At 44.0% G+C, this 25973-nt stretch overlaps 3 protein-coding genes across 4 annotated transcripts; 1 reads left to right on the forward strand and 2 right to left on the reverse strand.

The window, feature by feature from the left end:
• Window positions 1-451: 451 nt before the first annotated feature.
• Window positions 452-14453, forward strand: LOC132258025 (cytoplasmic dynein 2 heavy chain 1). Its single transcript, XM_059755118.1, has 6 exons — window positions 452-485; window positions 547-5654; window positions 5713-5850; window positions 5903-12307; window positions 12369-12479; window positions 13785-14453. Exons 1-6 carry the CDS (start codon window positions 452-454, stop codon window positions 14451-14453), a joined length of 12465 nt encoding a protein of 4154 aa, XP_059611101.1.
• On the reverse strand, window positions 13160-23016 carry LOC132257304 (discs overgrown protein kinase). Of its 2 annotated transcripts, none has more exons than XM_059754160.1 (7): window positions 22692-23016; window positions 22426-22532; window positions 22196-22306; window positions 17766-17874; window positions 17009-17598; window positions 15668-16089; window positions 13160-15599 (listed from the first exon to the last, which is right to left on the reverse strand). In XM_059754160.1, the coding sequence occupies exons 2-6, from the start codon at window positions 22499-22501 to the stop codon at window positions 15896-15898; spliced, it is 1080 nt and encodes a 359-aa protein (XP_059610143.1). In that variant the 5' UTR covers window positions 22502-22532; window positions 22692-23016; the 3' UTR covers window positions 13160-15599; window positions 15668-15895. The 2 variants fall into 2 exon arrangements, with proteins under 2 accessions (XP_059610143.1, XP_059610142.1); XM_059754159.1 differs by having other exon boundaries at window positions 22426-22535; window positions 22692-23015.
• Window positions 23017-23285: 269 nt separating this feature from the next.
• Window positions 23286-25719, reverse strand: LOC132257317 (polyribonucleotide nucleotidyltransferase 1, mitochondrial). The gene is made up of 2 exons (XM_059754174.1): window positions 25547-25719; window positions 23286-25481 (listed from the first exon to the last, which is right to left on the reverse strand). Exons 1-2 carry the CDS (start codon window positions 25705-25707, stop codon window positions 23324-23326), a joined length of 2319 nt encoding a protein of 772 aa, XP_059610157.1. The 5' UTR covers window positions 25708-25719; the 3' UTR covers window positions 23286-23323.
• Window positions 25720-25973: the final 254 nt, after the last annotated feature.

Below are 25973 nucleotides of genomic sequence, written 5' to 3' on the forward strand. Positions count from 1 at the left end.
AAAAAAACCCACTCACTTCATCGTTAATTTCCACGAATTTTCCTTGGCGCATTCGATTGTGGTGCAAATGAAAAATTCGATCCAATTCCTTGGGAATCCCACATGGAAAAGATAGATGAATTGCATTGTCACCAGTTGGCAATAAAGTTAGCGGGAGTTTGAGAGCAAACAAATTGCGAAGATATTGAATTCCTTGAGGGCTATTGTACTCTCTTTTGCAATCTTTGCTGGTAAGAAAATGAAGACAAATTTATTATAATAATAGCAGAGGAGCAACACGCTTGTTATTGTACAAAATTGATTTTTTCGAGAGGGAGAAAAAAACTATGGGAAATTAGACAGCTGAGCGAACAGCTGGAGGGATGCATTCCGTCCTGCGAACCGTGACCATGGAAACTCTGAGTGACACAACAAACAAACCCTTTTGTGGAGTGAATAAAACGCCGTAAAGATGGAGAGAATCCGTTTCATCCTTAGCACTTCAGGTAAATCTTTCTATCTATCCACAAAAAGACACTTCTCAGATGCTCATCTCTTGCTCCACAGCTGACTTCTTCAGCGCTTCTCAAGCCACCGATGAGTCTACTGTAAGAGCCTTCTTTGAGAGCGAGGAAATCACTCTGCTTGCTGCCACTGCTCATGAGAAGAAGATTATATTTCATCATAGGATTCCTCAGGATTGTGACAATTGCCTTCTCTACTACAAAATCCCAAAGCTGAGCAAGAGTGTCCAAGAAGACTCCGGAAGCGCCTCAATTGGTCTTCTATCGCTTGAGGGCGGAATGGTGAAGTCAATGTACAATTCTGTGGCCAGGATCTTCTCCCCAAATGTGTCTCAACGATCAATTTACACTCCTGAAGTGGCCAACATCCTTGACACTCTTCAAATTACTCTTGGCTCATCTCTGGGTTTCCCTGAGTCTGGGATTATATCTCTCCATGATGAAGTTAACTATTGGCAGCAGAAATCTACTCAATCCTCAACGAAATCCGACAGAGACAAAGCCAAATCCTTCGCCAATCTTCTCGAGAAGCTCGACAGCGAGATCAGAAGGGAAGATATACGCATTCTGAGCAATCTTGAGGAGTTCCTAGACAATGCGCATACCACACTCGACGAAGTGTGGCGCCTTCCAGGACACTTTCCACAAAACCGCATGGCAGACGTGATGGATGTGATTTGTCTCAATATCCTGGAGATCTGCATTGATAATCTCACAGGAGAAGATGTGTGGAGTTTGGACAATATTCACGTGAGCACTGCTTTTGCCCACATCGGAGAACTTGCTGGTAATTGGATCCAGATCTGTGACTCCCTGACGAGGCTCTTCTGGCCAAATTACGCCCAACATCCTTGGCTGGGAGAGTCACACGTCCCCCGTCAAGCAAAGGCCTTCACTGCCCGCCTTGAGGAGGTGAAGAACATCAAGAATCTCTACCGACAGATCGTGACTCTCTTCACTGACAACACACACTTGATAGACTCTGTTAATAGGATGTTCCAACCATTTAGGAATCTCAATATTCTGGATATTCAACCCCTCGGAGAGAAGCGCTGGCGTTCAGCCTTGATGCACTTTGAGAAGATTCTCGAGCCAATTGATGAAAAGATCGCCAACGTGCTGAAAGGAAAGCTTCATCGTCATCTGGACAATCCACGCCAAGTGGTTCATATCTTCTCAAAGTTCGACATCATCTCGACGCGCCCGATGGTATTGGAACTGCTCACGGCGGAAAGAGAGCACTTCTTGCAATCCCTCCAATTCCTCATCAAGGACCTGCAAGTGGCTCTGGCGCAGAGTGGAGATTCTGTGCATGAGAACAGCCACATCTCGCCGATTTGCTGGGAATGTCGCTGGCTTCGAGTGGTTGAGCACCAAATAGATGAGATAAGCAAAATTTCCCATGTTGTCGCGAATCAGGAAAATCATGCGAATGTCTTCAAGCAATTGACCGATTTAAGAGCAGAAACCCAGAATCTTTTGAAAGTGAACTTCGATTCCTGGTGCGAACAATCCCTGGCGGCTGTGAAGAGTGGCGAATTGACGATCAGAGACGACAGATCAGTTGTGGAATTCGAAAAGACAGGCCGACAGCTCATGAGAGTCACATTCAATGCAAAACTGATTTCTTTCTGTTACGATGTCAAGGAGTTTGAAAGGCAGGGATATAAAATTCCTCTAGAACTCAGAGATTCCGCATCACATGCTGTTAAGTTCATCTCATATGCTAGACTCTTGCAGCAAGTAGCGACTTTCCACAATACGATAGGCGATAGAATGATTCCTTGCCAGCGACCGATAATGCTGAAGAACGCCGTCGAGTTATCCAATCTCGTTCGCAGTGAATCCGTGGCGTGGAACGACGAGGAATCCGTCAAAAGATACATTGGAGTCCTGCAAGGAGCTGTGCAAAAGCTATCTAAAGACAACGCAATCCTAGCAGGATATCATGAACAGGCCAAGAGAATCATCGTGAAGCTCATGTCGACGGATTTGCAGCGACAGGCGCAAATCTGGAAGGATGAAATGCGTCACTTGAGAGATCTGGTTGCTCAGATTGAGAGTCAAGGTTACACAAATCTCGACGCATTCAAACTTCACCTCGATCATCAGCTGTACAAAGTCCTGGAGTATCAGTACGTCTCTGGTGTGCTCAATCTCAACAATAAACTGCCTGACATTTACGTGGACATCGTATTCAGACAGCAACAACTACAATTCCGACCGCCTCTGGAGGAAATCCGGGCGAAGTACTTCCTTCAACTGAGGAGATTCATCGAGCGTCCGCTGAACTTCCGTGGCCTCTCAGAGCGCAGCGGCGATCTCTTCAAAGTCATGGTGGAACGCAACAGACACTACTTCGGCTCGGTCTATCACAAGGCTGAAGATCTGTTCAGGAATCTGAAGCGCCACAAGGATTCCTGGTTCTCCTGGGTCGCGCTTGGCTGTGTGGATCTCGAAGAGCTCTGCAAGATCCACCTCTCCACATGGCAGGATTGGGACAGGAACTTCCGCTCTTGCAAGCACTTCAGTCAGCAAGTGGCGAAGATCCAGAACTCTGAGGAGAGAATTGACTGCATTGTCATCAATCTCTCACCACTGAGATCGGACATTGAGTTCATCAGCCGAAGATACTGGGAAGCATTGACTAACAGCTTGAGATCATCCATTCTGGAGGACATCTCGGTTCTTGAGGATTTCCTTCACACCTCTTTGCAAGTCCTACAGAATATTCCTCTGGATGAGAACGGAATCTCTGAAGCTGGCGCGAAGTATGAAAAAATCACCAGTGAACTGCCCAAAATGACGGAATTGATTAAATCCGTGCAGGGAAAGGACACTTGCTTGGCAGGATGGTGCAAAGAGCGAGTCACATCGTTGGCAAATCTCCTTGTCGGCTGGGATCAGTTGCAACCCTTGATAGACAATCATCACACAGTGCTGCAGAGGCAGATCGACATCATGAAGGATCATCTCACGGGACAGATTGAGAATCTCACCGAGGAAGCTGAGAAATTCCTCATCCGTTGGGAAGCCACTCTCGCCGAAATGGAGGCGAACGAGAAAGCGGATCTGAGCATTTTCCGGGAGCGCCAGCAACAATGGGAGGCTTTGAAGGAGAAGAAGGAACACCTTCAGGCCAACTGTGAGAAATTTAATGTCCCCCTTCCAGAGAAAGTCGAGGAATCCTTTAAGAAAGTCCAAAATGATGTCACGGAGTTGGGAAAACAGTGGGAGCACTTTGAGAGATTCATGAAAGAGTTTGATGAGATTGGCGCTGAAGAGTGGACAGTGTACAGACGAAGACCTTACATCCTCACAGACTTCCTCGGCAAGTGGAAGAACGATCAGTCGATTCCCGTCACATCGGCCACCACGAGGATTCACCAGATGATAGAAATGTGCCAGAATCTCGTGCCGGTGCTGCAGAATCTTCAATCCGACGCCCTGACTGAGAAACATTGGGCCAGAATCTTTCATCTGCTGGGAAAATCACCTAAACCGACACATGATATCCTCCTGAAGGACATTCTCAGCTCTGGCGAGACACTCTCACAGCAAACGCCTGAGATTCAGGGTATTGTTCGGCAGGCGTCGTCTGAACAGATTGTGCGCCAAGCCCTCACCGAGCTGGAACAATGGGGAGTCACTGCATCCTTGAAATTGACTTCCCACAAGGATTCCAAAGGAGAAGGCGTGTCCCTGATCCGAGATTTCCAAGAGATCCTCAACAAAATCGGTGATAATCAGTGTCTTTTGCAGTCCGCCAAGAACTCTGCCGCCTTTGAGGCATTCTCTGACCAAGCTGAGATTTGGGAGAGTCGTCTGGCCACACTCGATCGTATCCTGAGCAGCTTGAGTCAAATCCAGAGGAAATGGATCTACCTCGAGCCCATCTTTAGCGGCGGTACTCTGAGAAGTGAAGAAGTGATCTTCTTGAGAATAGACAAGGATTTCCGCTACATCATGCGTGAAATTGTTCAGGATCCTCGAGCTCTCAGCGTCGTGAAGATCTCCAACATAGCAAATGTAATTGAGTCCCTGGAGAATCAGCTGTCTCGCTGCCAAAACACCTTGACAGCCTACATCACCAGCAAGAGAAATGCATTTCCGAGATTTTATTTCCTCGGCGACGATGATCTTCTGGAAATCCTCGGCCAGGCATCTAAGGAAATTATTCTGCAGAAGCACATCAAGAAATTATTTCCAGGAGTTCATCACTTGGGCATCAGTCCAAAGGACGGAGAGCTCTTCATCGACGGCATCCATAGTGCAGAAGAAGATGCAGTTTCGCTCAGGAATGTCATTCACATCAGCGGTCCAGTTGAAGATTGGCTCAATCAGCTGGTGATGGAAATCAAATTCACACTCCGAGAATTGGTAAGAAGATGCGTGGAAATCAAGGACTTCTCTGAAGAACACATCGCTGGATTTCCCATACAAGTTCTCACTCTGGCCAGAGCCATCAACTTCACTCGCGCCACGGAGAAAGCTATCACATCCATGAGCATTGGAAATCTTCTCAAGTCCACAAGAGCAGACATTGAACGATTTACTCTGTTGGCCGGCAAGACGCAATCATCTCTAACTCAACTCAAGATTCGCTCGCTGCTTGTTGATCTCGTTCATCACGCCACAATCCTCGAAGATCTGCAACGAAACAACGTCACGAACATCCAAGATTGGATGTGGCTGCAACAACTCAAGTTCTACATCGACCGCAATTCAGCAACAGTGACATCGAGGATGGTTTACACGGAGTTTGAATATTCTTACGAGTTCCTGGGAAATCCCAGTAAACTCGTTAACACCTCTCTGACCCACAGATGCTATTTAACGCTCACGCAGTCAATGCATCTGGGGTTGGGTGGGAATCCCTTCGGGCCAGCGGGAACAGGCAAGACAGAGTGCGTGAAGGCACTGGGAGCGATGCTAGGAAGACTAGTTCTTGTCTTCAACTGCAATGAAAATGTCGATAGTGCTGCTATTGGCTTAATTCTATCAGGACTGGCCAGATGTGGAGCTTTCGGATGCTTTGACGAATTCAATCGTCTGCAGGAAGCCACTCTATCAGCCATTTCAATGCAGATTCAACCTCTCCAGCAAGCACTAAAAGAGAAACGCGACACAGTCACGATTCTTGACGAACCCGTGAGTTAATTTTCTAAACCTCTTATTAGAAGCCAAGTTATCAACACTTACTTTGCAGATCCCTTTGAATCCACATTGTGGAATCTTCGTAACACTGAATCCAGCTGGAGAAGAATATGGTGGTCGTCAGAAGCTTCCGGCTAATATTCAGAGTCTCTTCAGGCCAATTGTGATGCAGGAACCAAAACCGAAAGAAGTAAGTTTAAAGGCATACCTTGGATTCTGTTCATGCTGCTCATTTCTTGCAGATCGCACGAGTTCTACTCTTCGTCGAAGGCTTCGAGAATGCGGATGAGATCGGAGAACGCATGGTGGAACTCTTCACGTTGGCGAGGAAAATCCTATCTCCTCAGCGTCACTACGATTGGGGCTTGAGAGAACTGAAGACAGTGCTAACAGCTTGTGGAAAATCCCTAAGAGAAAGGAGATCAACAAGTCTTTCAGTCCAGGAAGAAATGGAGATTGCTGTGCATGCAGTTAGATCGAATACCATGTCAAAACTCACCTTGGCAGACTGCAAACTCTTCGATGCTCTCATAGAGGACGTGTTTCCAAATATCGGAGTGACAGATTTTAGAGAAAAAGACCTACAAAATGCTCTTCAAGAGAGCTTCAAGAGTGTTGGATTGATAGCAAATGAGAGACAAGTGGAAAAGTGCATGGAATTGCAAGAGCAGTTGTCCAAGAGAATGGGAGTTGTTGTGGTTGGACCACCGGCTTCGGGGAAAACGACTCTGATCACAATCCTGAAGCAAGCTCTGATGAGTCTGGGTCGAGTGATTAGAACCTACACGATTGCTCCCAAAAGTATGAGCAGAAAACTCCTTCTAGGTCACCTGGATCCCGACACAAGACAGTGGAATGACGGAGTTCTCACCACAACAGCTGTGGCTGTAAACTCTGAGGACTCTTCCATCCAATCTTGGATCATTTGCGATGGCGATGTTGATCCTGAGTGGATTGAAGCGCTCAATTCAGTGCTGGATGACAACAAACTCCTTACTTTGCCGTCTGGATGGCGAATTCAGTTCGGGAACAATGTGAACTTTATCTTTGAGACCCATGATCTCAGTCACGCATCTCCAGCAACAATATCGCGCATGGGCATAATCAATCTGAGTGCCAGAGATCTTCCTGGTGATTTACTCCTGCAAGCCTGGCTTCTTAAGCAGACAAACGAAGAGATCTTGAAGCGTTTTCTGGATCAATACCTCCGGAGAGGAATAACATGGATTGATAAGAATGTCTCTAGACCTGTTGCAACTGCATCCAACAACATGATTCTCTGTGCTCTTCAGGCTGTTACAGACACAGCGAGCAAGGATGAGTTCTGCGTTCAATTGGTGCAAGGCTTGGGAGCGTCTTTAACAGTTGAAGCCAGAAGAAAGTTTTCTCAGCAGATCTTCGAATGGGCAGACATTTATCTGGCCAACAGATCGGACGCCGAGCTTGTAAGTTACAATAACTTTCGCGACACTATTGAAGTTCATGAACTTGAAGGCACCGCAGGATCTACAAGTCTTATTAAGACTCCAATCGCTAAGGCGAACATAGATGTCCTGCGGCACTTCTTGAAGGGAGATTCCAGGGCTCCTTTCCTGGTCGTAGGTCCAGCAGGATGCGGCAAAACTCTTCTGCTGGAAACCACAGTTGCTGAATTTGCGGGTTATCAACTCGTCACGATCAATTGCAGTGCTCAACTGACCGTGAGTTATGTTCTTTACGTTCTCAAGCAACATTTTCTCGTGATCTCTGGCATTCGTGGGCGGGAATATAAGCCCAAATTCAACAGAATAGTCGTCTACCTTCGCAATATTCACTTGTGCCCAGTGGATGAGTGGGGAACATCTGAAGTGGTTGAGCTGCTTCTGCAATTGATTCAACGAAGTGGTTTCTATGCTGACACTTTGGAATGGATAAGCGTGACTGGACTGCAAGTTTGTGGATCATTCTCCAGCACTTTCAAGTCTTCACTCTCGCCAAGATTCTTATCAGTCACGCGTTTCCTCGTGATGGATTATCCTAGCGAAAAGGACATGAATGTTATTGTGGAGAATCAATTTTCACCCATCTTTTCGCGCTTCAAAACATCCAAGGTTCGGATGGAGAAGATCGCTGAAGCCATCATTGCAATATACCAAGAAATTAAGACCTCCTTCACAATTGATCAGCGAAGTCACTACGTTTTCACGCCAAAGATGATCACGAGATTGCTTTCAAACTTATCATGCTATCCTGCTGAGAATCTCCCAGAAGCGCTTCACCATGAAGCTTGTCGAATGCTTAGAGATCGACTGACTTCTGATGAAGAAATCGTTCAATTCGATGAGATTTTTTCCTCTGCAACCAGACAATTTTATTCCCCGCCCAGCAAGAGCGTTTTCTTCGTTCCATCTTCGGTCAAAACCACCCAACTTCAGAGTGCCCTTGCTGAGGAATTTCTTGATAGAGTCCAGAGATCAATTGGAATCTGCAACTCCGAACACATTGCGATCGATTCTCCAATCACAGATCAACTCTTGACAACAGTTGCAGCGATTTGTCGCGTGATTTGTCGTCCGGAAACTCACATGGTGATCGCGGGGTTATCAGGATCAGGACGAAGAGAGTGTTTGTACATTGCTGGAGTTCTTCTTCAAACGAAAATCCACACTTTGCAGGCCAGTTCGAATTACTCCATTGGAGACTTCTTTAGTGATCTCAAGATTGCCATGCAATCCGCTGCTCTGGAGGATCAGAACACAGTTCTTCTCATCGATCACACCTGGATAGAGTTCCTGCCGACGATCCTGGAGCCAATTGAGGCACTCTTGGAGGGGAGTGAAGTGCCAGACATCTTTGGTGATGATCTTGAAACCATAGCAAATCCGCTCAGGAGCGCAGCTCAACTAGAAGGATATCAGGAATCCTTGGCTTCATATTTTCTGAAACGTGTTGGTCAGAATCTCCATTTGATCATCAGTCTTGAGAGTTCATCTCCCAACATAGATGAACTGTTCACGAAGTATCCTTCGCTGTACAGAAATGCTGAGATCTTTTTCCTTCATCCACTCTCTTCAGAGGATCTCGAGAAGTATTCGAAGAATTATCCAGAATCTGTGGAGAACTTTAAGGAATTCCCAGTTCCTAAGTACTTCTCGGAAGTGCTTACAACAAGTGGAAAGTGGAATCAATCTCCACAGAGGATGAAACAATTGATCATTGGATACAAGAAGATCTCATTCTCATGGTCAAAGAGAATCTCATCCCGGATGGAGAACTTGAAGGCCGGTGTAGAGAAGCTCTCGTCAGCTTATAGCGTTGTGGCATCTCTGAAGAATGAAGCGACACAGCAAGAAGAGGCAGTTACTGAGAAAAGACGCCTCGCGGCTGAATCTTTAGAAATGATCTCCGCAACAATGCGATCAGCTACCGATCAGAGAACAGATTTGCTGGAGTTGAAGCAAAAAACTGAGGAAAGTAGTCGCGCTTTGGTGGAGAGAAAGAAGGCGATTGAACTGGAACTTAAAGAAGTCGAACCGTTGCTTAAAGAAGCGATCGCAGCTGTTGGACAGATCAAAACTGAAGCTCTGTCTGAGATTCGTTCCTTAAGAGCGCCTCCAGAGACTATAAGGGACATTCTCGAGGGCGTTCTTAGATTGATGGGAATCAGAGACACTTCTTGGAACAGCATGAAAACATTCCTGGCCAAAAGAGGCGTCAAAGAAGACATAAGATCTCTCGATCCTGCGAGAATCGCTCCAGAAAATTATCAAGCGGTCGAGAAACTTCTTATCGCGAAGGCGGAATCTTTCGAAATAAAGAATGCCAAGAGAGCATCAGCAGCTGCAGCTCCTCTGGCCTCTTGGGTCATCGCTAATGTCCAGTATGCCAAAGTGGTGCAGAGTGTCAAGCCTCTAGAGAGAGAGCAGAATGAACTGAAGCGAAATCTCGACGAGGCAGAGACACAGATGAAATCCCTCATGTCAGGACTCGATGATGTGGATTCCAGAGTGAAGGAGCTCTCCAATCAACTCAATATGTACACCCAGGAAGCTGCAGTGCTGGAGATCAAGCTCAATGATGTCCGGAGCACTCTGGCATCGGCGGAGACTCTGGTGGACAAGTTGAGTTCTGAGTATCGCAGTTGGAGTGAGCAAATGCAAGAGTTGCAGGAAGAATTGGACTCTCTATCGATAAAGGCCTTCTTGGTCAGTCTCTCCATCAATTTTTTGAGTCATTTATATCTGGAAGAGCGCTCTCAGGTGCTTAGCACAGTCATACAAACTACAGAATTGCCTCCATTCGATCTTACGCAGAATCTAGTGACTGAACAGGAGAAAATCATGTGGGAAAGTATGGGACTCACTCCAGACGCTCAATCCCTCCAGAATGCTGGTCTCCTGACCAAGATTCTCTCCCTTCCTCTTCGGGATTCTCCAATTCCTCTCCTCTTGGATCCTTCAGGAAATAGCTTGCAGTGGTTTATTGCCTTCCTCCGCACCCACGAAAAGTCCTTCGAAGTCTCATCGCAGAGCGCCGAGAGATTTGCATACACTCTCGAACTTGCCATTCGGTTCGGGAAGATTCTCATTGTCCGGGATGTGGAGATCTTCCTTCCATCTCTCCTCTCAGTCATCATCTCGAAAATCCACGTGCGCTTCAATAAGAAACTCCTTCAGGTTGGCAACAAATTGATCGACTTGCACGACGATTTCCACTTGATTCTCACTACAAGTCTGGATAAATTCCATCTCAGTGCAGATATTGAAGCTCTGGTCAGTCCAATTCCCTTCACCACAACCATCAGTGGACTAACGGACCAACTGATGAGCAAGAGTATCCTTTTGAAGAGGCCAGATCTCGAGGAGAAGCGCATAAAACTCTTACAAAGCGAAGGAAGCATGCTGAAGGAGAGAGAAAAGCTTCAAGAGCGTCTTTTGCAGGAACTTTCCACAGCCCAAGGAGATATTCTGAAGAATGAGAAACTTATCTCTAGTCTGAACGCTGTGAAGGAGAGCAGTGAGTCGATTGATGCATCTTTGAGGGAATCCACAGCCGTCCGGAAGAAACTTATGGAGGATTACAGCAAATATCAGAGCCTCTGTGCGAAATCTGCACACTTTTTCATGGGAATCGCCGGCATTTATCCACTCTCCGTCAATCTCTTCTCAGATCTCTTCACTGAAACTCTCGGCAAGGAGGCTGAGTATGATGAGGAGAGGATCTTCTCCCAACTCATTCATCGAGTGTACATGAATCTCTCCAGAAGTGTATCCAAGCAGAATTATCTCGAGTTAGCGCTTCACATTTGCAAGAACGCCTATCCGGACAAAGTGCCTGAGAAGGAGTGGGAGTTGTTCATAACCAACTTCATCTCCACTGAAGACTCTTCTGGATACCACTTTCCCGAGTGGCTCAAGCGGGAACTCATCCCGAAGTTGACCACTCTGAGATCGTCTCACGTGAAGCTCTATGAAGTGCTGCAACTTGAGAATCGCGATCTCTGGAGTAATTTCATGGGAGGAGGAAAAGCCGAGCTTCCGGTCAGAGTCAGTGACTTTCAGAGGATTCTCATCACCCAGATTTTGAGGCCAGATCTCATGATGCAGGCTATTCGAGAGTCCGTGACCCGAATTCTGGGCTTCAACACAATGTCAGTCGTTCAGCCTTCGATTGGCCAACTCGCTCAGGAAGCGAAGAGTGATAAACCCATCCTGATAATCAGCTCTACAGGCACTGATCCGTCCAAGGATCTCCGTGGCTTTGTCACTGAGAAGATGCAACCTGAAAAGTTCGTGGAAATCTCCGTGGGAAAAGGTCAGGAGCAGCACAGCATTCTGGCTCTTAGACGAGCTGCAGAATCTGGCACTTGGATCTGCCTCAAGAACATCCATCTCCTGCCCAAGTGGATAAAGACCCTGGAGACAGAACTCGCCTCTCTGTCACCCCACAAAGACTTCAGATTGTGGCTGATCTGTGAATCAACTCAAGACTTCTCGGAAGCTTTCGTGTCCAAATGCCTAAAGCTGCTCTTTGAACTCCCGAATGGAGTGAAATTTAAAGTGCAGCGCCTTCTGAAGCAGTGGGAGACTCTCATGACATCCAAGCGAGACCCCAGACTCGTCAAGCTCTTCTTTACGCTACTCCTGTTGAATGCGGTGCTTCAGGAGCGCCGAAATTACATTCCTCAGGGCTTCACGAAGTGGTATGACTTCAGTGAGTCAGATTTGAGGGCCGGAATTGACTGTGTCAAGTGGATGGAGACTACTTTTGCCGTAAAGATGGAATGGCCAATTCTCCACGGACTCCTGGACTGCATTGCGTTTGGCGGACGCATCGACAACGTCCAGGATCATCAGGTTCTTCTGTATCACCTGCGAGACTTCTTCGGCGATGCACTCTTAACTAGTCGCTGGATTCCACCCAATTTCACAAAGCCCGCTCCTCAGAGCACCAGCATTCAGGACTACTACAACTTCATCCATGGGCTCACTGACGCTGACGATCCTGAACTCTTTGGCCTCGCCGCAACCACCAACGTTTCGCGGGATCTCCTCTACTGTCGCAATCTGCTGAAGCACCTCCGAAGCACTTACTACAAAATAGACGATCAGGAGAACCTAGAGAAGCGAATACGACCAATCCTGGCCACTTGGAAGAAGCTCGTGTCGGTGAGAATCGCCAATTTTTTCTCCTGAAAAGAAAATATTTATTAGTATTTTGGCTTTTCAGGGATCAACTCTCATGGAAACATGCCAGAACATCCCAGAAGATGATCACAATTCAGATCCTTGGATCACGTTTATCCTCTCTGAAATACGTCTCGCCGGTAATCTATTCTCTGTAAGTAATTATTGAAGCATTTCCTACACTGTTCCATCTCCTCATTTAGCAATTTATCAATTGAATTTCTCTTTTTCCAACTATCAAGCATCAAGATAATTGAGAAATATGAGAGTAAAAGTCACTTTCATTCTTAATAAAAATGTTTCAATTTATTATACTATTATCATTATCGGTCTTGAAACATATTTTCATCATCTTTTTTGTTGTAATTATTTTAAGAAATAGTAAAAGTAAAAAAAAAAAACATGAAATAGCATTGGTTAAATGCTCTAACTCAGCATAACTCCGCCATTGACAATCTTAAAGATCCACCATCGCGAAAGACATAATCATAAGTGTAAAAAGGGTCAACATAATTAGAAAATTAATTAAAAATTGTGTTTCAAGTTTGAAGTCGTGCACAAAGTCGCGTCCATTTTTAGTTACTTGTTGTTTTTTCCTTCATTTTTTGTTTATATCCTTATCAATTGTCACCTTATTTAATTTAATATATACACAGTTATGACAAATATATATTATGTTTATGTAGTTTTATATATTCATTTATTAGGTATAGACTAAATTGTGTTTTAACCAAGAATTTTTCACTTGTATCAGTTTTTTGTTTCCTCTCACACTTCATATCGCGTTCTCACAAATATCATGCCATCAATAGCACTGTTCTTCGTTTCCTCTAATTTTTCATCTCGTAAAATAAAATCATTAACCATAGTTTTTTTTCTTTCATCTCTCTATCCTGTTGTATTTGCACAGTAAACACATCGCAACTTTTCTCAAAGTTTTTCCCAATCATAAATCATCATAAGATCCTAATTTAAATCCGAAACGTATGTTCTAGGACAAATTATATTCTTAAACGTAAATCGACAATTGCAATTTCTGGTCAAATTGCATGAACAATTTAGAATATAGGCTTTCCTGATAGACGAAATCCAAAGGGATCTCCTCACAAATTCCCCCTATTACCCTATCCGTGGTAGTCTAACCAAAAAGAATTACTAAACCTCAACGTTTCTACCAGTCAGCGTCTCCTTCTTCACAGTAAATCAATGATTTGTGTGTCACACTTGAGAATTAGGAGTTTCTTTTCCATTATAATAACGTTTACACGCGATGTTCGAGTGGGAATTTCGACACTGTACGGAGAATTGGGGTAATCTTTTCGAATGTCGTTGTCTAGCCCGAAGAGTTGATCACTAGAATGGCGAATGGATCTCCTCAGAGTCAATATTCCCACCCAATCGCTGGTCTGAGAGGGAAAATCGAGCGAATGTGAACTCTAACTTTGTGTTCCTTTGACAGACGATTCACGGAATGCTGACAAATCTGCATAACTCCATCAGAGAGTCGGGCACCGAAATGTCTCCGTCCGAGAGAGCAGCTCTGCAGATCCTCTGCGAGAATCAAGTGCCGCTGCAGTGGCGCAAGCTTTGGTTAGGACCTCGTCTGGCCACTGAGTACATGAAAGCCGTGTCCGTGCGTGCTCACGAGGCCGAGAGGCGCATGCAAGCACGCGGCGCCGCATCCGGTTGGCCAGAAGCGATTGACTTCGCGACGGTGTTCAGCTTGGAGAGCTTCCTGGCCAGTTTGAAGCTCGCCACAGCACGCAAGCGCTCCACGTCCACGTGTCACCTCACCTTCCACGCGACCTTCGATGTAGGCGAGACTCTGGAGGAGCCCAGCGTCTCCGTGGCACCCCTGCTAATCGATGGCGCCGCCCTGCGAGGTGGCCGCCTGGCGTTCGCGTCTAGACGCACCGACGACACTCGCACGCCACACTTTCGCATCACGTACACGAGCGAGGCGGCAACAGGTGGTGCTTCAGCCGGAATCCCCATTCCACTGTACGCCAACTCCAACCGGGAGCGCGCTCTCGGCAGGATTGCAGTCGCCACGGCGGACGCAGAAGCTCCCGACGCGCTGGCCACATACGCTGGCGTCGCACTCGTGGTGCCAGACGCTCCCCTCTAAAGCACATTCGCACCGATTTTCCCCCCAATTTCGCCAGAGGTTCACACAAAACTCAGGCTCTTCTGCGAAACGTCAATTCACAGTGCTCCACCTCTCGATGGGCGTGGCTTGTGAGTAGGCGGAGCCTTGCAAATTGCCCTCCCACTGCAAAAGTGCCTAAATTCATCCCCACGCGCTCATTGTTTCCACTATATTACGCCTATATATCAAATATGAGTAAAGTATGAAATATTACAAGACTTTCATTTACCACTTTTTTCTCTTCTCCATAATATAGTTACAATGTCACTATGAAACAACATGAAATTCAGTGGATTATTCAATAAATTCTTGATTATTTCCAGTTGTATTTTGTTATCCCGTTTTACAAACTCTTTGTCACAAATATGCATCAATGTTACAAGAAATGGAAAAACAAGAAATATATAAGTTTTGACGACAAAAACAAGAGTTTCATGTCAGTGTACAATATTATTATACATCCTCTTGCTTTCTGCTCCATCACTATTATATCCATAATTTACTTCTTTTACACGCTAAAATGCAGCTTTTTATATTCGTTTTTAATCATGAATCTTCTGTATTTGTTTTCAAAAAGACAGCTATTTCTAAAAATGTTATGATTTGCCTCTTCATCATGTTTTTGTTTCAGTTAAATTGATTTATAGTAATTTCATCTTTAGAAAGACGCGTGGCTGGATTATTGGATGTTTTATTACCTCTTCTCATTTCACACATTTACCAAAGATTTCTTTTTACCTAATTCTCGTATTTTTCTCCATTATTAAATTCCATTTTACATTTATCAATTAATCACTTCCTAAATAATTTCATTATAGGTTTAATTTTTAATTTTAACGTGATTTATCAAATATACACTTAAAAATGTTTCACTTTATGATATTTTTAATCCCTTACCATTCATTTTAAAGTATTTAGAGGGTTTTTCTCTTCTTCTCCTTCATTCTCCCGAGAGCTTAGCAGTTTGCTTCGCACTTTAGCGATTATCTTTTGTTAATGAATAATTTATTTCTTTTGAAAATAACACTCGCACGTTGCTGTCCTTCCTAATTCACCAAATTCTCTCTTCAATTACAGTTAATTATAAGGTATTTTTAAGTCTTAGGGCCGAGGGACTAAACGGACCTGCAAAAGGCAAAAAACAAATTATGAGATTTTGACGAAAAAAAAACACTATTCACATCAAAACTCACCCTCATACTAAAAAATCTTTGCCCAGCTCTCATGTTGTCGCTCACATCATCATTTATCAGAATATTGATTTAATAATAGTAGTTAATATGGATAATAATTGTTATTCCATATCTTCTCTCTCATCCTCCTTAAATGTGTAATTTTTCCTTATCATCCCTCGCGTTTAGTAATTATGCATCCTCTCTGATTTTTCCCTCAGTGCCTTCCTTTTGTATTCCTTACGAAAACTATTTCACATTCCGCATGTCATTCACGACACTCTGCCCACGAATACGTATCGACGATCTCCGTTCGGGCGTGTCATATGGTCGCGAGGAATTTGTCGGCTCCTCCATTGTGTTGGTGGTCATTTGGGTGCGTTTCGCTCCGCCGCCGCCGCCCTCGATCTCCTCATTGGGCCCGGCCGTGCTGCGTGAGCCGCCTTTGCAAGTAAACTCAGCATTAGACAAGGATCAAGGCTCACTTAAGAGCTCTCACCACCACAGAGAAAGACGCACAGCAACACCAAATGATTCATTTGAGCGTCCAAAGTGCAACAGATACAAGCAATGACAGAAATAATGAACTAATGATTGTGCTAAATTCAATATAAAGTCTAAATTAAAATAAGGAACAATAAGCAATCAATATCAAAGGCTCTATATAATTGCAACTTGGAATGTAGAATAGGTGTAACAGTTGCAAATTAATGATTTTGGTCTAAAAATACGACAATAGAAATATAAATTAAAACAATCACACAGAATACTTTGCGTCAGTAAATCAACAGTAGGAAGAATTTACAATGTTTAGGAAAGTGATTGAATTATTTGAAAGCTCTTTAACGCGCTCACGATAACTATTATTTTAGTTTTTTGATAGATCTTGATTATGCAGTGAACGAAAATATATTTTTGGGGAACATTTCTTTGTCTTGATGTGAAATGAAGTGAATAAATAGAAAATGTCACGCATATTTTACATAATTTACTATTTTCTATCGTGCCAATTCCCAAATCTAAAGTCATAATAGTCAGTCACTTAAATAGCATATTGTTCGACACTAATTTTGGAATAGAATCTCATCTTCTGGTATATTGTGCGATAGGCAGGACACACAGCGTTTTGTTCCACTTCTTTCACGCCTCTTAAGCATTACATTTTGCAACTAAACAAACGCTTGTCTACACAAATAAAACGTGCAGATATGAAGCAGACACCTGTGCTAGAGACGCACAGTGGCTTTATCAAAACAATCAATATTTAAGGTGAATGTAGAAATGAATGCATCCATTTCACACATCGCCAAATCACACACAGCAAAAAACAAAAACAAGAAATTAATTATCATTTCAACTCACCAAACTTCAGCATGTTCCAATCGAAGACGTAATCATAGGTGAATCCTTGCCTATGGAATAGTGTCCTAAAGAGTTTCCGCAGATAGCAATAGTCGGGCCTCTGTTCAAAGTGCAATTGTCGGCAGTATGTGAGATAGGTGGGAAATTCAGCAGGGAATCCCTTGCACAATTCCTCAATTGGCGTCGAGAGCTTCTTCTCCGAAATCCTCTCGTACTTCTGTCGCTTGTTGGCCGCCTTCAGTCCCTGCCACGGCAATGTACCCAAGTTGAAGTACATGAGAACATATCCCAGCGACTCCAGATCATCGCGCCTCGACTGCTCGATGCCCAAATGCGTATTTATCGACGCATAGCGGGCAGTTCCAGTCAAATTCTTGTTCTCTCTGTACGGTATATGTCGCTGTGTACGTGTGTCACGGTACTTCTTTGCCAAGCCAAAATCGATGATATACACTAAGTTACCCTTCTTGCCCAGGCCCATGAGGAAGTTGTCCGGCTTGATGTCACGATGAATGAAGTCCCTCGAGTGGATGTAATCAATGCGCGATATCATTTGATCAGCGAGCAACAGAACCGTCTTCAGAGTGAATCTGTGGAGCAAAATGAAAATATTTTGTCACACTTATAAATCAAATTAGTCAGCCAAGAAGAGCGCTCTCTTATCAATACTCCTCTATCGATAAGATTGTCTATCATTTTGTTGTATTGCAATTGTCACAAAAACAAACAAACAAACAAACACAAGTTTTTCTCTCACCTCCGCGAGCAGAAATTGAAGAGATCCTCAAGCGATGGTCCCAAAAGTTCCATCACCATCACGTTGTAATCGCCCTCGGAGCCACACCATTTAATCCGCGGTATGCCAACTGCAAGAGGCAAAAGGAAAACAAGAGTGAGACACACATTTCTGAGATGCATAAATATACACACAACATTTTATGGATTATGCAACACAGTCTCGGATTAACAATGCTATATAATTTTCAATTTATACACTTGTGTCTATGTTGAGGTTTTTGTATCGTTCTTTTTTTCGTTTCGCCGCTCTTGTCTATTTTTCGCCTTCTTCTCCACCTTCTCTCTGTCTCTCTCTTTATGAATTTTCAACCATACACAAAAGAGGAAAATCTCGCGCTAGATCACATATTTTTTGCAATGAAAAAAAAAAAAGTTTTGAAAACAAAGCCTTTCATGTTGTGTACATAAGTGAAAAGATGGCAGAAAAATATGTGCATTTCCCCAGAGCATCGACGATGCAAATTAAATCAAGAACTCCTCTTCTTGACCAGCGTGTAAAAAACACACGGATGTAAGTTTGCCTGTCCAATTGATTTAATTACATGCCATTTACAATCAAATAAAGCATCGATACTCGCGCGAGATCCAATAAATATCGACTTAATAATGCAAAACATTGAGACTTGTATCTCTCCATGCCTGATTTACATGAATGAACACACAGTGATAGCAAGAAACGATTGATGTATGCGTTCATATGTAATTGCAAAGCAAGAATTTTCATTGTACACGGTAAATTGTGTCGTGATACTCTGAGAACACTCCAAAATACATTTTTTATCATGTTGTTGAACTAATTTTAGCAAATTCCGTGATGTAAAAATAAAGTCTCTCACTTTTTTTTTCTTTTGTGGTGACACACAAAAGTTACGTAGATACAATAATAGACATTTTATTCGTTGTCTTTAATTAATATCTCTAAATGCTTTGTTTACGTCTCGTCGAAACAAAAAGCAGAGAAAATGTTAAACAACAAGTAGCTGGAAACGAAAGCACTTGCCAAGAAGTTATATGAATTCATCAAAAGAATAAGTAAAATAAAATGTATACAATATCAGCAAGAAACTTTAACCCTTTAACGACGACTGTCAAATAGTTTGGCAGACATAAGAAGCTTCCGGAATTGTAATTCTACTTTTAGAGTTCAAGGAAAAACACTTGACCACGTTTTATTGTTATTCTAAGAATAATTCACACTTCAGAAGATATCAAAAATTCCTCAGAAGCGGAAAGTCCAAAAACCACGAATTCTTATACATAAAAATTTAATTAATCAAGAAAGTAGAGTAATCATAAATTCTTGACGAGCATGAATGTCTTTTAAGCACTTATTCAGCCTCCTCGTTTGAATTTCTTGTAGGATTGCTTTAGTGTCGAAAGCTTGATCGAAACAAATTCTCAAATGCAGTAATTAGTAACTATTGAAAAATCTATACTTTAGTCAATATTTCAATTGTTTTATGTACTTTCACATTCAAATTGTAGTATTTTCATTTTTTTGCAAAAGTTAAATATGATTTAACACTTTTTGTGACCGAGAAAGAATTATTAAATACTTAATATCGCAAGTCTTTATCACAGTGAAATCTTTATGTTTTCTTAATTGCCCTTCAAAAGAGCCCCACTGTGCCCTAACTGTGAAAATCAATCACTTCTTCGCCTCTTGCAATGGAATGTGCTCTGTTTATCTGTGACATCTCGCAGCCTAATGATTTTCTTTGACAAAACCTAGGCAACACTCGCATTGTTTACAATTTGCCAACAAACCCGACAAGGATTTGTCCATGGGAGAAGACAGCATTTGGCCCCCGTTTTCCACCTCTTTCATTGACTCGTTCTTGCACGAGGTGACACGCAATCAAATTGAAGAGAGCCCCGAAAAGAGGTAAGAAAAAAGAGCCAGCAAAACAGGCGCGAGAGCGAGAAAAAAGACTATCTCTCTGGTGATGAAGAAGTAAGGTCTTCTCGTGAAGGAAGAACACGGCGCCAGAGCAACAATTTTTTCCCATTGCCTCACTCTTCGCTGATCCACAAATACGCAAAACACTCAAATTCAAATGAGTAAGAGACACATTTCTATGCAAATTCCTCGCAGTTATTCTGCCAATCAACCATCCTAGCACAGCACAGTTCAATTCCATTCATGAATGATCCTCGCGCGAGCAGTGAAAAGAGGAAAAAAAAGGGTTGAAGAAGCATTCCAAGTGTACTGCTAACAGGTTGAACTTAATCTCTTTCTCTCTCTCCTTCTCGCTTTTATTGTCATTCACAAGAGCCTCATTCTTTTATCGCCTTCCATCAATGACACCTCTTTCGGCCACTCTCTTGTTACTCTGTGTGCCTTTCCGGATTGAGACAATCGACAGAGAGAGAGGCAGAGGTCATCCGGCAGTTCTGCAGCCTTCAGATCCACCCTCAGCAGCGCATTCACGATGCCCTCATCACACCCACAGAACATACAACCTGACCATCTCTGCACTCACAATGGAAATTGCAAGCTGAGTGTGGAAAATGAAGGTAAAAACTATGACGACTATTGCGCCCACACCCTTTCCCAGCCACACTTTTGCATCACACAAACTCCAGAGCGTGAGCGAGACAGAGAGCAGTGTCTCTCACTCTCCAGGTGCATTCACGTAATCGCGCCATACACAAGAGTGTGTATATTTTGTGTGACAACAGCCCAAAGGCAGTGTGCAGGAAAAGCGACGGAAAAGCGAACAGACGGAACACAAAAGGAAAATCAAGTGACACTCCAGGGAATAATGAAAAAATATAACTCACGCTGCTTGAGCGCAAAAACCCTAGCAAAATACCAACAAATTGGGTCATCTCTCCTCACATTTGATTAATGATTGTGATAAGAGTTGAGAGAAAAAGTGGCAAAATTTTCACTCGATAATCCACAAACCGCACAAAAATATGTTTTTTTTTTCTTCTTTCTTCTTCTTTATCAATCGGAAAAACGCGCAACTCAAGATGAGATACGGGGAAAAAAGAGAGAAGAGAGAAATGATGTGAAAACAAATAATATTAAAGAGCAGCGCAGAATTTTTAATTAAGAAAAAAGCTTCTAAAACTCTCCCTCACTTGAACTTAATTATAAACTTGGCAACTCCTTGCCATACTTCGCTCCCAATTGTCAGATAATTTCAGGAGGAATATAATGTATTACGGCTTTTGCAAAGAGTTTTTCAACAAAAGACTTCTTAGGTTTTCCTCTTCTCCACTCGAGAGATATTCAAGTGCTAATAAATATGTAAACAGGGATAGAGGAGTAAAAGTGAGAAAATCCTCATAGTTTCAACAAGTAAACATTAAGTGATTGAGAAATATTGGTCAAAGCTTTTGCTAACCCACTTATCAAATCTTCATATGTGAATAGCAAACTTAAAATATGTCTTGAAAGCCATAGAATGTTCTAAAAGTGATAATTGCCTCAATTTTAAAATTACTTTGAAAAATAGAGCTTTTCCAGCAATCTTACATTAGTTTCCTCGCAAATATCTTATGGTGTGTCTATACTATATAATTTACGATAGCTAAAGCCAATTGCCAAGTATCAATAATGAATAAGGCACAAAATGAACTTCACAATATTACGATACAATAATAAATGCTTCTGTCTCTAAAAAGTATCAGCTCTAAAAGAGAAATTGACCTTTGACTAGTAAAAAGTGTTGATTCCTACTGATTTGTTCACTCTTTTCCTTCAGACTTATTCGAAGCATGCTAAAAGATCAACGATTTGGCAAAAATGTGCAAGTTCTAAAAAATTGAACAAAGATTCATTACAAATACAATTTTACAGTTTTTATTTTTGTCTTTCTATGAATATTATGCAATAAAATGCTATTTACCGCCTCTCAAAGTCATATGCAACCGTAAGCATTCAAAATGTCACTTTACTCAACTGAACCAAATAAACTTATTGTTATCAGAAATCAGTTATACGCTCTTAGTCCGTTTGTCCCATTTCGAGTTCTAATAAGAAAATTGAAAGAGTAAAATGTCACCATTCTGTACCAATTGCAATCAGTGTGCTGATAAATTTCTTTTGTGGGCCACAATGTCACTCACTTTCTAGATAAACACTTTGCTGATTGCATTCATAACTGAAGCCCCTCTTTCAGAGTCTACAATTAGGCACTGAAAGTGGCCTAATCACTGTAAAACAGGTATTTGGTCTCGAAATTCTCATTTGACCTCTTATCGCCATCAGAGGATCAGCAGTTTTGCGCTGGACGCTTTGCGATGCTCCTCAATCTGGGAGCATCGCCAGAGGTCACCTGATGAGGGTGGCTTCCGCGTGTCTCGTGTCAGACACGTGCTAGAAATCACTCTGGCCATAAGCACAAAGGAGTGTACGATCTGGGAAAGCTGTCTTACCTCCGCCTTGCATGATTCTGTAGAATTTGCTCTCTATGTGCAGTTGCGGGTGCTTCGTGCGGATGCATTCTAGCTTGATGGCCACTTCCTCGCCCGTTGAGATCGTCGTGCCTGCAAAGGGATGCCAAGAGTGGCACTTTAGCGAGCGTTTCCCGGACAAGGGCATGAGACTTCGCGGAGGAAAACACAAAGAGAACAGGCCAAAGAGGATAAAAACACCTAAATCTCACCTAAATAGATGTCCCCAAAGGATCCCGAGCCGATCTTCCGTCCCAGGCGATACTTGTTGCCCACTCTGAGCTCCATTTCCGCGAGAAACTGCGATGCTGGACAAGTCCTTCTGGCAACCACGATGAGGAAGAAACACCCAAAAAATACGGAAATTAACCACTTCAGCACCACTTTACGCACAAAATCCTGCCTCTACCACAACACCCCGACAATGGGGCGCTGGAAAAGGCCCAGAAAGTGGCCGTGGACTGTGAAAAAGGCTCACCTCTTTTGTTGTGTGGATTTTCCAAGATGTCAGGTTGGTTTTTTGGTTTGGGCAGTCGAACAATGCCTCTCAAACAATCTGCTCAGCGCACAGCCCCGAGAAAATGCACAAATTCCGCTCAAGCATGGGCATATATCGCATGGCCAACTATCATAACGTGATTAACATACTCCACTTGGTTGTTTTATGCACTTTTCCGCTATTTCAGATGTCTTCTACTGTGCAAAAATCCAGCCAAAAGTCCACTTGTCAATTTCACAATTGCTCATCCACCATTTTCGAGAAACACACACGCACGCACACACGCGCAACGCCTGTCAGCCAGTCGGTGAGGAATCGATTAATTCATCGCGCACCTCCGCAGCGCCAACAGCAAGCAAGAGAGGAAGCTCAACCAGGAAATGTTTTTCACTTTTCATCCAGAAAATCTGTAAAATCAAACACTTTCCCACATTTCATTACAGGAAATAGACTAATCCAAACTGTTGGCAAATGAATCTCAAGCAATTCAATGTGAAATTTCAATTTTGATCGCGATTGATCTCTTCGCCGCTACAGCGCTGCTCTGCACGCGCCAAAACCACTAAATTGAGGTTAAACATGCTTCCTGCCTTTATTCTCTGCTTTTCACACTATACATCCGACTGCTCACTCCTGTCCAGATTCCTCACAGTCGTACTGGGTCCTTGGAGCACCTTTCGTGACAACCTCATGTATCCCGACACGGGATCTCGCCCGAAGTACTTCACTTGAATCTCCTGGCCAACTTCCAAGCCCAAAACTGATGGATGAGCAATCTTTCGCTGGTCCAGCTGTGAGTTGTGAAGCAGTGCAGGTGGCATTGAGGGATACAGAGTCACCATCACCCCAATATCCTTAACATCCACAATTTTGGCAGTGTAAATTCCGCCAAACTCCAAATCTGGCACTTTATCCGCTTTCAGAAATTCTTCAATAACTTCCCGAGCCTCATCCATCGCTGCCAGTGAAGGTGCGAATAGGGTGAAACTTGTCTCTGTCTCTGCCGAGAGTTGGGCTCCAGTTTGCAAGTAAATCTTCCGGATGTTCACGCCTCCAGGGCCGATAAGTTTGCTTCTCTGATGAGGCTCAATAGTGATCTTGTCGCTTACAGGCCAGCTGTCCTTCTTCACACGTCTCGCCTCAGAAAGTGTCAGCTTCATGATGTCCAGGATCTTCCCTTTGGCATCTGTCGCTTTCTGCAGCGCCTCCATCATGACTTTCAGTGGCAATCCAGGAATCTTAAGATCCACCTGAACTGCAGTTACGCCTTTTCTCGTTCCCGCCACTTTCATATCCATGTCTCCCATATAATCCTCGATGCCCAGCAGATCTGTCAGCAGTCTGTAGTCCTCCAGGTGCTTCGTGTCATCCTGCTGATATTTCGTGACCAGGCCAATAGCCACTCCTGCCGCTGGAGCACTCACCGGAACACCGGCATCCATCAGAGCCAGAGATCCTCCGCACACGCTCGCCATCGAACTGGATCCGTTACTCTCCAACACTTCGGACGTGAGACGAACCGTGAACGGGAAGTCACTGGGCAACGTTGGCAACAGACCTTTCTCCGCCAGTGCTCCATGGCCCATTTCTCTGCGCCCAATCGGCCCTAAGCGTCCAATCTCGCCAGTGGCGTAAGGCGGGAATTCATAGTGCAGGAAGAAGTTCTTCGCCTTAGAGCCGGAATCCAGAGCTGCAAGCGTATCCAGTTTCATCGCACTCTCCTGTGAATCCAGAGCCACTGTGCAGAATACCTGCGTCTGGCCGCGCTGAAAGAGCGCAGATCCGTGAAGAGGCTTATGAAGATCAATCTTGCAACTGATGTTCCTCAAATCATCCAATCCTCGTCCATCGCAACGTAGATTCCTCTCAAAAATCAGCTCCCTGAACACTTCGCGACAGTACTTTGAAAACGTACCCTCAATCTGATGGACATCAGCGTCCGGAAAGTCACTCCTGACGCTCTCCAAGACATTCTCTCGCAGCACATTCACTGCTGTGTCCCTACTAATCTTGTCATGCGTCTCATCCCTGAAGATCTCCCTCAATTTGATCTCACACGCTAGCCGGATGGCCTGAACAATATCATCAGACACTTCTGGAGGCGAGTCCAGCGTTCGCTTCGGTCTTCCGTGAGTCTTTTGAAGCTTTTCAATGCAGTTTATCACGTGCTGCGCTTCCCTCGTGCCCTGCTTAATTGCCTTCTGGATGTCATTGAGTAGGACGATGTCTCCCTTTCCCTCCAACATAACCACGAGGTTCTGTTTAGTTGCTGACACCACCAAATCCAGGGAAGATGCCTGCAATTCCCGCCTTGTGGGATTCACAATGATCTCATTGTCGCACAATCCCATCCGCACGGCCGCCACTGGGCCGTTCCACGGGATATCACTCACACTGAGCGCCGCTGAAGCGGCATTCACCGCACACACGTCCGGAAGATTGACATGATCGACTGCTAGGAGATTGCAGACAATTTGCGTTTCATAGCGAAAGTTTGGCGAAAATAATGGCCTGACCGAGCGATCTATCAGCCTGGCAGAAAGGATCTCCTTCTCCGATGGTCCCATCTCGCGTCTCAGGAAGTTCGTGGGAATGCGTCCGGCAGCGGCTGACTTCTGCCTGTAGTCCACAATGAGAGGCACAAAGCCTCCACTCGAGGGCTTCTGCTTCGCCACCGCAGTCACCATCACAGCTGTGTCCCCCATCTCAGCCAGAACGCTACCATTGGCGAACCTGGCATACTTCCCTGTGGTCAGGCTCAGCGTTCGACTGCAAAACAATAATAATAACAGGAAATTGCCTAGCCGGCACAACATAACCCGACTTCCACTCACTTGTTGGAGAAAACCGCCTCGACAGTCACTTCCTCGGCTTTTGTGTTGAAGCACCGCCGCGAGTGCTTGCATTTTCGCACTTTTCTGTGAAACAAGTTGCCAATGAGGCAGGATTTCCAGGGATTCACGGAGGAGCGGGTGCGCTGCCCGAGTTTCAGCATCGTGACACTTCGCCGTACTTCGCCGCCATTCCTATTGCGAATTCATACAGGATGGAATTGAAGCAAGAAATGTCCATTGAATTCTCCTTCTTTCACTCTAAATTTAAATAAAATCAGCTTCTAGACTTCTTCACTCTTTATACATACATTTAGATATTGCACGAATAATGAATAACATTTTAATCCTGCTTCTCTATGCTTTCTTATTTTATGCGAATTTGCGAATTCAAGTGTGAATCTGTTCCCAATGTGGGATTATCTGACGC

Source organism: Phlebotomus argentipes, unplaced genomic scaffold, assembly GCF_947086385.1.
Source record: "Phlebotomus argentipes unplaced genomic scaffold, Phlebotomus argentipes genome assembly scaffold_4, whole genome shotgun sequence".
Taxonomy (NCBI): Eukaryota; Metazoa; Arthropoda; class Insecta; order Diptera; family Psychodidae; genus Phlebotomus; species Phlebotomus argentipes.